This window comes from Ochotona princeps, chromosome 24 (genome assembly GCF_030435755.1).
Source record: "Ochotona princeps isolate mOchPri1 chromosome 24, mOchPri1.hap1, whole genome shotgun sequence".
Taxonomy (NCBI): Eukaryota; Metazoa; Chordata; class Mammalia; order Lagomorpha; family Ochotonidae; genus Ochotona; species Ochotona princeps.
This window is the reverse complement of record NC_080855.1, coordinates 19,782,988-19,796,418: the sequence shown is the minus strand read 5'-3', so window position 1 is coordinate 19,796,418 and position 13,431 is coordinate 19,782,988. Positions and strand designations below refer to the sequence as shown.

Sequence of the window (13,431 nt, the reverse complement as noted above, 5' to 3'; positions counted from 1 at the left end):
TTTATAGCATTATATAAGCCTTTATAAAGCCTTTTTTTTTAATAACAATGCTGTCTGATGAAAGTGCTGTCTTTTCAGTGCTAAGAAGTTGGGAGAACTCTTACTTATTAATTCTGTAAATCTGAAGAGGCCTAGAAGAACATGAAAGTGTCTGATGGGACCCACAGGGACCTCCTATAATAGCAAATATCTCCCCTCCAAGGGGTTAAGTTACATAGTCAGGCTCATTTCTTCCAACTGAACTGATTAGTCTCTCCTTGTGATGTAACTTGAAGTGGGAAATGGTACCTCATCAGAAAGATTCTGGGGACTATGTGGAGGGGCCAATCCTGACACCTACAATAATGAGATAAAGCAGAGGCAAGTGTAGACGATCCTGAATGCTTGCTATCAGCCCAGCTGCTTTTGTGCACATTGCTGAAGACAAATACAACTTTGAGTTGATCCCAAACCAATTAACCAGAGTATCTGTAAATATAATTATCTCCCAATGCAACACATTTAGTCAATGAGTTACAGGCTTTCTGAATTCATCCATTTGGGGAAACCTGGGCCAATTATACATCACATTTGAGCCCATGGATCCTCCCTGAACTTATTTCTTTAGTGCCTCTTGGAGTCCACAAAAGTGTGCCAAAGATAAACAGTTGTTTCTATCTTATAGACACAATCACTAGTAAATTCCAATTGAGGTAAGCCTGGCCATAAAAATCCAATGAAGCTTAGATATTCAGCAGGGTTTCAGTTTGAAATTGGCATTGCCATTCAAAGCCAGATTGGCTGCATCCAGCTATACTATGTCCAGTTTATGTGTAGAAACTAACACATTTTCAGACATGCAGCAATGGTGATAAAGAACAATAAAAGATATATGCACAATATATGCATGGAAATGTCAAACTTTATAAGCAAATTTCTCTCTACAATAAGCCTAGATTTTCTTTCCCTTTTTAACTTGCAAGTGTCACCCCTAGAAAAGGCATTAGGTAACATTTTTTTTTCCATTTCTGTTTTCTCTTCCCCTGCCCTCTTGCATAGGAACCACAATTCTGTTCTAGGGTTACCAGGACAAAACACCACAGGTGGAGTGGTTCAAACTAGACATTATGTTTTCTTTCTTCACAGTTCTGGAGGTCTGAGACTGGGAAGATGTCAGGCTTGGTTTTTCCTGGGGCCTCTCTCTTTCACATGCAGATGGCCACTATGAGACGGTGTTGTGTCCTCACGTGGCCTTTTCCGTGTCAACAGGCATCCTTAGCATCGTTTTCTTATATGGACACCAATTACATGAGATTAGGGACGCATCCTTAGGATCTCATTTATTCTTAATCACCTATTTAAAGGCCCTCTCCAAAAACAGTTACACTGATGAATTAAGTGCACTTTGGGTGCGATTCAATTTGTGACAGGTGCCTTATATTTTCTTTCTTTACTCTTCCTACCTGCCACTCTGCGTCTCAGCTAGGAGTATGACAGACCCACTTCCATTATTTGCGGGCGTGCAAAACTCTGTTAAAAGGTTAGATGGATTGCTTCTCGGCCTTTTGGCTAAGATCAAGTGTAGTAAAAGGTTAGAGGCACTGAAGTTGGGCATCAAGCCTCAAGCCGATGCCTCCGTTGAAATTGTAGTCTCCACCGTCAGATAAAGTCACAGAGCCAACAGCAGAACCAGAGTTAGAATCCCAGCCTATGATGATTAGAAAGTAAGCAGCACACCAGTATGATGAGGGATTGTACATTTAAACCCAAATTTAGAAAAGTGAAGAAAGTTTCTTTCCCCTTTCTGTCATCCATTTGACCCTTTCTTCATCCACACACATAAAAAAGACAATTGGAGAAAAACGCCTTTTTCTTGTTCATAGGTCATCTTCAGTATCTGGGTAATGGTTTATTTGGATGGGGTACAGAGAATTTCCCAGACAAAATTTGGACTTCTTTCTCAGGTAGGCATCTCTAAAATCCTAGGAGCCATTCCCAATGGCCTGGCATGGAGTAGAGAAGGGACGTTGCCTGGAGTGCTTCTCAGTGATGTGAGCTCACTCTGTGGACCTACCCCTCTCCATCAGAGACTGGTGTCAACCAGCTGCCCAGGCTCTTGCAGTACTTGCTTCCTTCTATTTATGGCATTAAGAACTTTCTTCCTGGGACCTAAGTGCATTTGGATGTTTTGAAGATCCTCGTCAGAGCAAAGCAATAGAGCTTCTAGATCAATCTCCTCTCTCATCAAGATGGGGAGGACTTCTTCCAGATGATGGGACTGCAGGAACACTTCCAGGGGAGTGGCGTTGGCCACGTCCTCTTCCCACTCCACTTCAGCATCATCCCAGGGCAGATCATCTTCGGGCCTGATGTCCTCTCCCTCTTCATCAGCCTCGGCTTCATCAGCCTCTGCTTCTCCTCTCTGAAGCAATTCCACAGGCATTTGAAATCCCAATTCCCTCTTTCTGTCTGAGACATCTTCAAGGCTTGATGCTCTGTTTCCTCGAAAAATGATGTTTCCTAGACCTGGACGATTGAGAATGGATTCATGTTGCCCACTGCTGCCCTCCTCTGCTGAGATCTGGAGCTTCCCTCTGAAGCCCTCTAAGAAAGAGTTTTCTTCCTCTTCTCTGAACACTTCCATCACGTTCCTCTGCCCAATTCTATCTTCCTTTTCCATCTTTTCTGCTGTGTCTTTGTTCTTCTTAAACTTTAACTTGAAAGTGTCTTTAATGCCCTTAGACAGTGACCCGAATGTACTGGAGGCAGAAGCACTTGAAAAAGATGCGTTGGAGAAGGTGCCCTTGGACAAAGAGAGGGTCCCAGATTCTTCCTTACTGTAGGAACGGGCCATCTTATGTTGGTGCTTCTCTTGGAGCCTTTCGCACTCTTTGATCTGCTTCCTGGCATTCTTCTGAGCCTGTTCCTTCAGCCTTGTGACCCTCTTGGGGTTTATGCTATTCTGGGTAGTGGCAGCATTATCCAGGAGGGCCACACATTCATTCTGCTCCCTGCTGGCAGCAGCATCCAGTGGAGACTGTAAGTCATTATCCAGGGCAAAGATGTTGGCCCCAAACTTGATGAGGAATGAGACACAGTGGGCATGGCCGTTGGAGGCTGCATAATGGAGAGGAGTATTTCCCCAGATGTCACATCTATCAGGATCCCCTCTGGAAGAGAGAATAGAAAAACATGTTAAGCTTTTTTTTTTCCTCTGCAAATGAGATGTAAAGAAAAACAAAAAAATAAAGAACAAAATGCATAGTGATGCAACCATGTCTCTACTGCCTTGACAGTAAGTCAGACGCTGTGAATCCAAAAATGTTACATCAAGATATCACATGTCCAGAAAAACGCAATTCTACTCTGTATCTCTTTTTCAGGAGAAAATCTTTCCAAGAAATTCTCTAGCATAATAATTTCTATGCCTCTTTGGCCAGAATTGGGTCATATGCCTAAGGAAGGGGAAATACAGTACCATATGTCACTTCAATTAGAATTTCCCCCTGAATCTAAGTATAGGATTTTTCTATGGTGGGCTGGTAACTTTATAACAACTAACTCACCTAAGAAACTCAAACAAAGGTTTGTTTTCATATCATGTGCCAGTTTCTATTGTATAAATCCTGTCACCATGGCAAATGTCAAGCTACCAGTATTTGGATGCAGAGTTTGGAAGACATGTGCATTTGTATATTTTTGAATTACCGAGGGAAGGGCTTTATTTATTACAGATATATATGTAATTTTGTTTCTAATAATCACTATTTAACTTTCCCCTCCAAAAGTTGCACTTAACTTCCCATAAGCTAATAAGAGGTGACCCCACCATACTATAGCTAACTTCCTCTGAGTTATTTGTAAGAAAGTAAATATCTGAACAAAACTGTGTACCCATCAGCAAGAAAAAAAGAGAAGAATAGATGTTGGGTACATGGGAAACAGTTCTTGCTATAACCATTATTTATAGAAACGATAAAACACTTCCCTTTATTCCTCAGCTTAATTCCAGTATCATGTATGTGATTTGTAAAATGAGTGTTTACTAGAAACCCTGCTCCCAAGATATCAGCCTCGCTCTCCTGGGAGAGTGCAGACTCCAGGGAAAGACACAAGAGAGAAACTGAGAAGTCCTCTTAACGTTTCTGGAGAATAGAGTATAGAAACCGAAGAATAGGTCTACACGCTTGTAACTGACCTGATCATGTACTATATAATCCCCTCCACCCCTTGCTACTCAAAGGTTGGCTCCTGGACCAGTAGCCACAGCAGCAGTATTACCTGTGAGCTTGTTAGAAATGTACTATCTGCAACTCCAACCAAGACCTACTGAAATCAGAATCTAGAGTTTAAAAAGATTCCTGGATGATTTTTAGACTCACTACAGAATGAGAAGAGCGGCAACCTCTCATTAGATGAAACCAATTTGTAACCCCTCCTGCCTCAAGCTTTTCAATTGTGAAGCACTTTCACGCTCATTGTCCACCCACCAGTGTCCACCAAAATCCCCCAACTTAAAGAGGAAAGGGATAATTATCACAGGAGTAACGTCAGACTTGAGAACATTATGCATTAGCCAAGGATGTGATGCCAACAGGCTTAACACTTGGGTCTGTTGGGTCTTCAAATCTAATTGTCTCCAACACAACCCATCACCTTAGGTTAACACATTCCAATTTTTCCCACTTTACCAGCTACAATGCTTCAAGCTTAAATGAACTTTTCTAGGATTTCTGGTCTGTAAATTGGGAATAAAAATTCTACCCAAAGAGTTGCAATGTTAATTAAGTAACTTAACAGGCACAAAGCATTAGAAAAACGATGCATAGTGAGTTGTGTAGAAACATTTGTTGTTAGCATTTCCATTGCATCTAAATTTATAATCCTTAAATTCAGATATTTTTGTCCTAATATCCATCTAGTAAATTTCTGCAGCACAATAGCCCTTCAGTCTGAATGCCAAATCTTTATGCTTGGTCTCCCTCATTAGATAATAATTCCCTGAAGGCAAAGTCTAGGTCTTTTCCTTCTTTGTGTCATCTATTATTAGCTGGTCTCAAACCCAGCCCAAAGAAACCAATTAGATACTGAAAGTGACTGAATGGGGCCAACTTTGTTCTTCCCTCAAAGTCATGGTGAAGTGTGTGTTCTGTGTGGAAAGGACAGTAGTAGCGCCCTGTCTCTGATGCTACTTTAAATGAAAGCAGATACAATATTCCCGCAGAGTCCATTTTTCAAGCAAAGCCAGGGATGTGGAATTTCACGTGCAATTTTTTTTAAGTGTTGGCTCAAATTTGAAGGAAAAATAACAGTGAAGTCCAAATAAAACACATTTGTGGGCTAGATCCAACTGGCAAGTTGGCAATTGGCAATCTCCTTCTGTGCAGAGAGCAAAGCACACGAGCAGATGCGTGCATGGAGTGAATACCACAGGGCACGCCTGGGGAACTAGGAGTCTCTGTCACCATGTCCAGAGTGCATGGAGCTGGGGGCAAGAACAAAGTAAGGAAATAAAGTGAAATGGAATCTAAGGAAAGTAAATATGAAATAACCCAGCTTCGCTGGCAGCCCCTCTCAAGATGGCTCTGATCAGGCAGTGTGACTGAGCAGCTCCACATTGAAGACGTCCTTTACAAAGCTAGCACAGTCAAGCATCTTAGAGGAGCACAATGCCTCACCCTGTCCCCAAACGTGATTTCACTGTATTTGTTTTAAGCAAACACCAGATTCAAATGACTCCTTAAGTACACTAAACACAAAAGGGATTGTGTAAAACATCCAAGATGTCACTACAAACGGAAACCAAAACCAGACTGATTAAATTTGCCTATAATAATCCCTAGATTGAAAAGAAAGTTGAAAAGGAAATTATTGGGAGGCGTGAACTGTAGCAGTGGTACGACAAGGTATTAAATCAATTGCTTAAGGTCATAGAATAGTAGAAGTTTGCCAACTCAGTGGATCTCAAGAAAGGAGGAATGGCATGGACAAAACCTGCGAGGATCCCAAAAGTAATGTCGTTTGAGAAAATGTCAGTGCAAAATTCTAAATTTGCTGATTTCCCTACTACATTTAAGCTGTTTCTATATATAAATAATCCCTTTTTTACAGACCACTTTCCAAGTTTATGTATAGCATAATTTTAAATATTTCTACTGACACATTTCGTGGGGTCCCTCTGCATTCTGTCCCTGTCACCTTTCATGTGAATACTTGCCCAGTCTCGCGATCAGCATCTGACAATCTGCAGCCAACACTGATGTTCTGTGGTTCCCTTGGGTTACGTTGAATCCAAGCGTTGACTTTTTTTTCCCCTGTATTTTTTCCCAAAGAGAAATTCACTGGAGAGATTTTTGAATAATTGGTAGATTAGTGCACTTGAGCAATGCTTTTAAAGCTGGGTTGGTGTTATTGCAACTAAATACACAATCAGCTTAAATCAAATTACTCCAAGCATCTGTTCCATTCCAATTTCTTCTTTTGAAGTTGAATTGATTTTTCTGTGAAGTTCTCAGAAAACGAGCGGTCTTTCAAAAGTGTTTTTCTCTACATAAAAAGGAATTAGTTGGACTAGTATCAAAGAAAGGCAAATTAAATGATACGTTTCTAACTTTTTCCCTATTTGACAGGCAATGAAATAAAATAACAATACTTGATTGTAATAGGAGTGTAAGGGAAGAACTATCACTGGAGGAAGAATGATCCAATTTCCTTGTATAATATCTGCCATAAGTCTTTAAAACATGGCACCCTTGTAAATCAACAAATTCAAATTTTCATATCAACAAATTCCTAATGTCAAGAAATTATCCTAAAGAAATATCTGATCTTTGGGTAAAGATTGGTAAGTAGAAATGTTCATTCCAACTTGACTTATAACCATTGTCAAAATAAAATGAGTCAATGGGCCCGGTGCGATAGCATAGTGGTTAAAGTCCTCGCCTTGAACGTGCTGGGATCCCATATGGGGGCCGGTTCTAATCCCAGTGGCCCCACTTCCCATCCAGCTCCCTGCTTGTGGCCTGGGAAAGCAGTCGAGGACGGCCTAAAGCCTTGGGACCCTGCACCTGCGTGGGAGACCTGGAAGAGCTCCTGGCTCTTGGCTTCTGATCGCACAGCACTGGCTGTTGCGCTCCCTTGGGGAGTGAATCATTGGATGGAAGATCTTTCTCTCTGTTTCTCCTCCTCTCTGTTTATCTGCCTTTCCAATAAAAATAAAATAAATCGTTTTAAAAAATGAGTAAATGGGCTTGGCAATACGGGAGCTAATTTCTATCCTAACTGCTCAACTTCCAACCCAACTCCCTGCTAATGATTTGGGAAAAGCAGTGGATGAAGGCTCAATACTTAGCCCCTGCCACGAATACAGAAGACTCTGATGAAACTGAAGGCTCCTGTTTTCAGCCTGGCTCAACCCTGACTGCTGGGTCACATGGGAAGTGAATTAAAAGATGGAAGATTTCTCTCTCGCTCTCTTTCTCTCAATTCCAACATCTCCCCCCTCTCTCTTTTATACTTTCACGTAAATAAGTAAATATTTAAGAAATAACTAAATATGTGTAGGCACTGAATAAATCATGGAATCACTATTAAACACCTATCAACAAATGACTAGATAAAGAAAATACGATATTACACACAGCAACATGCAATTCAGCCTCAAAATTAAGGAGACTCTGTCATTTATATGGATAAGCCTGGAGGATGTTGTGTTAAATAAAATAAGCCAGGCACAGGAAATCAAATACTGCTTGATCTCACTTAGACAGATTCTAGAAATGTTGAACTCATAGAACTAGGGAGGGCAAGGAGTTACGGAAGTGTTAAAGGAGACGAAATTTCAGTTAGGAGGAAAAAGAGATCTATTGTACATATGGTGACTCTTGGTAATAACAAAGCATCATACAGTATTTTTTCCATACACATACAGACACAAAAGATAGGTATGTGATGCCATACAAATGTTAATTTGCTTGATTGAGCCATTCTGCAATAAATAATATCTCCAATCATAATCTATATCATAATACATACTATTTTTATTTGCCATTTAAAAATAGTGATTAAACTATAAGTCATCATGTCATGAGTCACTAAAACAGTGGAATGTATCTCAACTTTTCAAAGGGATTGTAATATATTGTTTAAAAAAATTGGAAGGTTTCGGCACTGGTTGTAGGACTTTTAAAAAACAAAGTTACATGTCTGCTGGGGCCTCAAAATAAGTCCAGAAGGATATATAGATGATCCCCAATTTGTGATGGCTCTGTTTAACAATTTTTTGACTTTCCATTGATACAAAAGTGGTAACACAAACTCATTAGAAACTGCATTTCAAATGCTCATCTCTGCCCAGGCTAGCAAAATGCCAACAGGATACTCTGTAGATAGAGTCTGGGTAGTCCCCGTAGCAACAGCAGCTCTCAACTGTGTGACCGTGAGGGTAAACAACAGTGCCTTGTGTTGCTAAGCTATGATGCCCGGCAGGAAAATGACAAGTGCCGTTGGGACGCAGTGTTGCTGTGAGCCATGGAGCATCTATGCCGTGTATCCATAAGTTAATGATTGTAAGAACTGGCGTGCGATTTTTTCCTTTCATGACAGATATATTGCCAGTCTGATGTGAAATGTTACAGTAAATCTATACTCCCTTAGGAATCAGAGAGAAATAAAAGTTATGTTCTTTTTAGAAAATAAAACTAAACAAACTCAAACACGGGCAGGGGTAATTCAGAATTCCAGTGTAATGAATGCTTTCTGTCTTTAAATTTTAGAAGAAAATGTTTTCTCAAAGCTGAGCTTGGGTACTACAAGTTAACATAATTAGTTAACTAATATTAAACATACAATCAGATGGAAATGAATAGATTCCAAATTAATTTTTTTCTTCTTTAACCCCCTTTAGTCTAATTAGTACTTAGATTTCACATTTTCCCTAACAACTGGCTATGATCAAAATGGGAGGTAGAGCACAGGCAGCCTAGAAATTAAGATGCCAGTGTCCCATATCTGAATGGGTGAGTCCAACTCCAGCTCTAACCCCACATTCCAGCTTTTTGCTAATGTAGACTCTGGCAAGCAGTGGTGGTGGCTCAACTCATAGATGAATTCTCAACTTCTTGCCCCATCCTGGTCTGGTCCCACCTGTTGTGGGCATTTGGAGAATGAACCAATGGATGGAAGCTCACTGTTTCTTTCTCCCTCTCTTTCAGCATAAAAGGAATTCCCAATCTCACCAGTAACCAAAGAAAACTAAAGTCACTCAGATGTATCATTTTGTGCCTATCGTGTTGGCAAAATGAGTACCTATGTTGTGAAGCACAATTTGCCAATTTCAATCAGTCTTTAAATTGCGCACTTGCTTCTGTGATTTGCTTGTTTGTGTCCTCTCTGAAATTGATGCTGAAATTCAATCTTCAAAGCAATAGCATAAGGAGGTATTGTCTTTAGGAGGTGCTTGATTGACAGGCTCCACCCTTATGAACAGGACCAGGTACCCTAGTAAACGGGCTTGGCGGAGGGAATTCTCCTGTGTCCTCTGTCCTCAGCTCCCCTCTCCTTCCTTTCTGCCTGGTGAGAACACAGCATTCCTCCCATAGGGAGAAGCAGCAAAGCACAGTCTCTAGGCTCTCATCAGACGACGGAAAGTGATACAGCCTTAGTCTTGCACTTCTACGTTTCTTTGCTTTGTTAAGTTATCCTATTCAGAGTGAGCGTGTGTGTGTGTGTGTGTGCTTTTAGAGCAGCTCAAACAGACTAAGATGCATGCCAGCTGACCCAGAAATTTCACTTGAGAGAATTGAGTCTCAAAAAAGTGTGAGAAGGGCCTGGCACAATAGCCTAGTAACTGAAGTCCTCACCTTGCACACGCCAGAATCACACAGGGGTGCTGGTTCTTGTCCTGGCCGCCCCACCTGCCATCCGGTTCCCTGCTTGTGGCCTGCGAAGGGAGTGAATCAGCAGATGGAAGATCTTCTTATCTGTCCATCCTCCTCTGTGTATATCTGACTTTCCAATAAAAAATGTATAAATCTTTTAAGAAAATGTATGAGAAAATGTTTATATTGAATGCTCATCATAGCACTTTTCTTTTTTTTTTTAACATTTATTTATTTTTATTGGAAAGGCAGATATACAGAGAGGAGGAGACACAGGGAGGAAGATCTTCCGTCTAATGATTCACTCCCCAAGGGAGCGCAACAGCCGGTGCTGTGCCAATCCGAAGCCAGGAACCAGGAACCTCTTCCGGGTCTCCCACGCGGGTGCAGGGTCCCAATGCATTGGGCTGTCCTCGACTGCTTTCCCAGGCCACAAGCAGGGAGCTGGATGGGAAGTGGAGCTGCCGGGATTAGAACCGGCGCCCATATAGGATCCCAGCATGTTCAAGGCAAGGACTTTAGCCGCTAGGCCACGCCGCCAGGCCCCATCGTAGCACTTTTCAAGCTAGGATAAAGCAAGTATATGTACAAAAGGGGGAATGACTAAGAAATGTATTTATTGACTTAGAATACTAAGTCCTTGAAATTCATATAAGAAGTGTTGATGTACATATTGACACATGTACATCATATACACTGCATCTATATATAAATGTGGTAATCACATGTAACATATAAATGTTAATTTCATAGCATTACAGGACTTTTTTCCTTTATATTTTGTTTACATACATGTGGCTTAATTTTCTGGGTCAGCGTCTTTTTCCAGTCCTCCACAAGGGCCTCAAATCTCTCAGGCCTCAGTTCTCACTATTATAAAAGCACCCCACTGTTCAACAGAGTGTCAACACCCACAAGTCGACCACGTCAGAACCTGGGGGCCTTGACCTTCCCCTTCTATTACCTGCGTATACCAGTCAATCCTTGGGTCCGCATCCAAACTGCCACTCCAATCCAGCCATGCCTCTTCATTCCCACTGACACTGACATAGTCAGTCATTTCATCTCTACCGTTAAAACAGCCCCTGGACACATTCTCCCTCATTACAACTCCCTGGACAAATTTTATAAACATAAATTTGCCTGATGATTCTCCTGCCTAACCCCAAGACATAACTTCTCCAGGTCCCTAGTATACCCCTTAAGAACCCTTTAACAGTGTTCACAGGATATTGGTGACATGGTCTGCTTTCTTCTCCTTATCCTGTCCCCATGGAAACCAAGACCAGCTACATCTAATCTCTTCAGTTCCTAGATTCCACAATACTTCGTCTTGGGGGAAACCCTTTCATCTTCACCCCTTCTCATCTTCAATCTCAACTGAAACACTTACCCCTTAGTAAAGATTTTCCTAAAACTTGCGGTTGGGATAGATTAGTCTGGGCTATTTTGTGCCCCTCTTGCTTTAATTTCTGTAACACATATCCTCCACTCTCCAATCTGATCACCATGAATGACACTGTATCTTTCTTACTACTGTCAATATCCCCGAAAAGACTGGCGCATAACATACACAAAATAAATGGTTATTGAATTGAATTGACTTGGCCTTGTTGGTTACACCTTTTTTTCCTTTCTTCCTCTACTCTTTTTTGGGTTGTAATTGTTAATACTGCCTAATCCCTCTAGTAACAGAAAAAGTAGAACAGAGGAACTAGCTAGGTGCTAGGTTAAAAGTTGGAGTTGTGGTGGTGGTTGTGTGTGTCTGCTATTTCTGGTAAAGCTTTCACTGGGGTTGAATGTTAACAGAAGGCTGTGGCATTTTAAAAGCACTTATGAAAATTTCTAATAAAAATAAGCCTTTCTTCCAACCAAGGTTGAGAATTCAAAACCAAGTAGAACCATGATTTCTATTTAAATTTCAGGGGAAAGAATTTTAAAAGCAAAGAATTAACTTGTTTCTGCCGCACGCAGGGCAGCTAACCGCACCTTAGAGTTCAGGATCTCTTCTCCGTGTGTGCTCAACAGTGAGCCACTCCTGTGGTGCTAGTTCCCACTGTCGGAGACGTATATCCCTTGGCACATGTTTCCCCCTCTCTGAAAAGTCTAGAGAGACAGCAAGTGTTTGCATGGACTTCTCTACCTCCTTGCTGCTGACTCCAAAAGTCTGTCACTAACGCTGTGTTCCACAAGGAACCACTGGGTTAAACTTACCCTCTGCTGCATATTATTTCTAGGGCTTCCAAGTTCCCATGATAGGCTGCCAGGAGAGTAGGAGTCATGCCATCTTCGTCAGAAAGATTCAGATCTCGCTTGGTAGCCTCTTTCAAAAGTTCCAGGTAGCTATCGCTAGCAGCTTGGTGGTAACGAGTGGACATCTTTCCTGCTCACCAAAGGTTAGCCAGGTGTTTCTCCCCCAGGCACAGCAGCCTGTTGGCAGGAGAGCCTGAATACACAGCTCGTTAATCAGTTACAAGAATTACTGTCACACAGGGGCAAAGCTCATGGCAGCCTCCCTCCATGGAAGGGAACCAGAAAGGCCCACGTCCATGAACTTAGGCCTTTCTGGTATGGCCTTGATGTCACATATTAAAGCCTGCTGAATATTATAGCCTGCTGCTTCATCTTGGATATTCTGAGGCATATTTAACTTTTTATGTCCATGTGTGTGAGTTCTGAATGTGATATTGGTCATCTAGGTGTGGGATGAAGAAAACAACTTCAAAAATTTTCAAAATTAGTCTAGTTCAACGGAGAAGTCTTTTTGCTTGTTTCCATTTTATTTGAAAGGCAAAGGGAAAGAGAGACACTGAGAGAGAGATCTAAATACTTCCTAAATACCCGCAATAGTTAAGGCTGGGCCAGGCCAAAGCCAGGAGCCAGAGATCAGGCCAAAGCCAGGAGCCATGGGTAGTAGAGATCCACGTACTTGAGGCAATACCTGCTGCACATTAGCAAGAAACTGGATGGGATGTGGAGAAGCTGGGATTTGAACCAGGCACCTCAGTATGGGATGTGGCATCCCCAAGCAGCATCATAACTGGGGCATCAAGTGCCCCTGTAGATGGTGCAAGGCATCTAAGCTGCTACCTGTAATGCTGGCATCCCCTACCTAGCTGCTCTGCCTTTGCGCAGCTGTTTAAAAAAAAAAAAAAAAAACAGAAAAAGAAAGAAAAGGAATAAGAAAAGAGAGACAGAAGACAGAGACCTCAATGGATTAGGAACTCCGATTTAGGCAGGGCAGACAGAGTGGGGATGGGTCTCACCGACTGTAACAGAAGGCAGAAGCCTGAAGCAGGTTGCATTACACATTTTGGTCTCCTGAATCCACCAATATTATTATAAAATGTATGAAAGTATGTTTCTTGAAGTCTGCAACAGCTTATTCTTCCTATCTCTTTTTGTCCAACATAATTATTAGTCAATGGTCTTTATAAATTATTTGCCCACTCTGAAAGAAGCGTGAACTTTCATTTAGCTTTTCCACAAGATTGATTGGCTTCAAGGGTTCCTATTTGTTCCTATTTATTCCTTTTTCTGGTTTCTGTGTGAATAGCAGTTGAAAGCATAAAGC

General features: G+C 41.5%; 1 protein-coding gene across 1 annotated transcript; it reads right to left on the bottom strand.

Annotated features, from left to right (window-relative positions):
• Nucleotides 1-1,214: 1,214 nt before the first annotated feature.
• ANKS4B (ankyrin repeat and sterile alpha motif domain containing 4B) lies at nt 1,215-12,373 on the bottom strand. The gene is made up of 2 exons (XM_004586803.4): nt 12,072-12,373; nt 1,215-3,149 (listed from the first exon to the last, which is right to left on the bottom strand). Exons 1-2 carry the CDS (start codon nt 12,233-12,235, stop codon nt 2,063-2,065), a joined length of 1,251 nt encoding a protein of 416 aa, XP_004586860.2. The 5' UTR covers nt 12,236-12,373; the 3' UTR covers nt 1,215-2,062.
• Between the last annotated feature and the right edge of the window lie 1,058 nt (nt 12,374-13,431).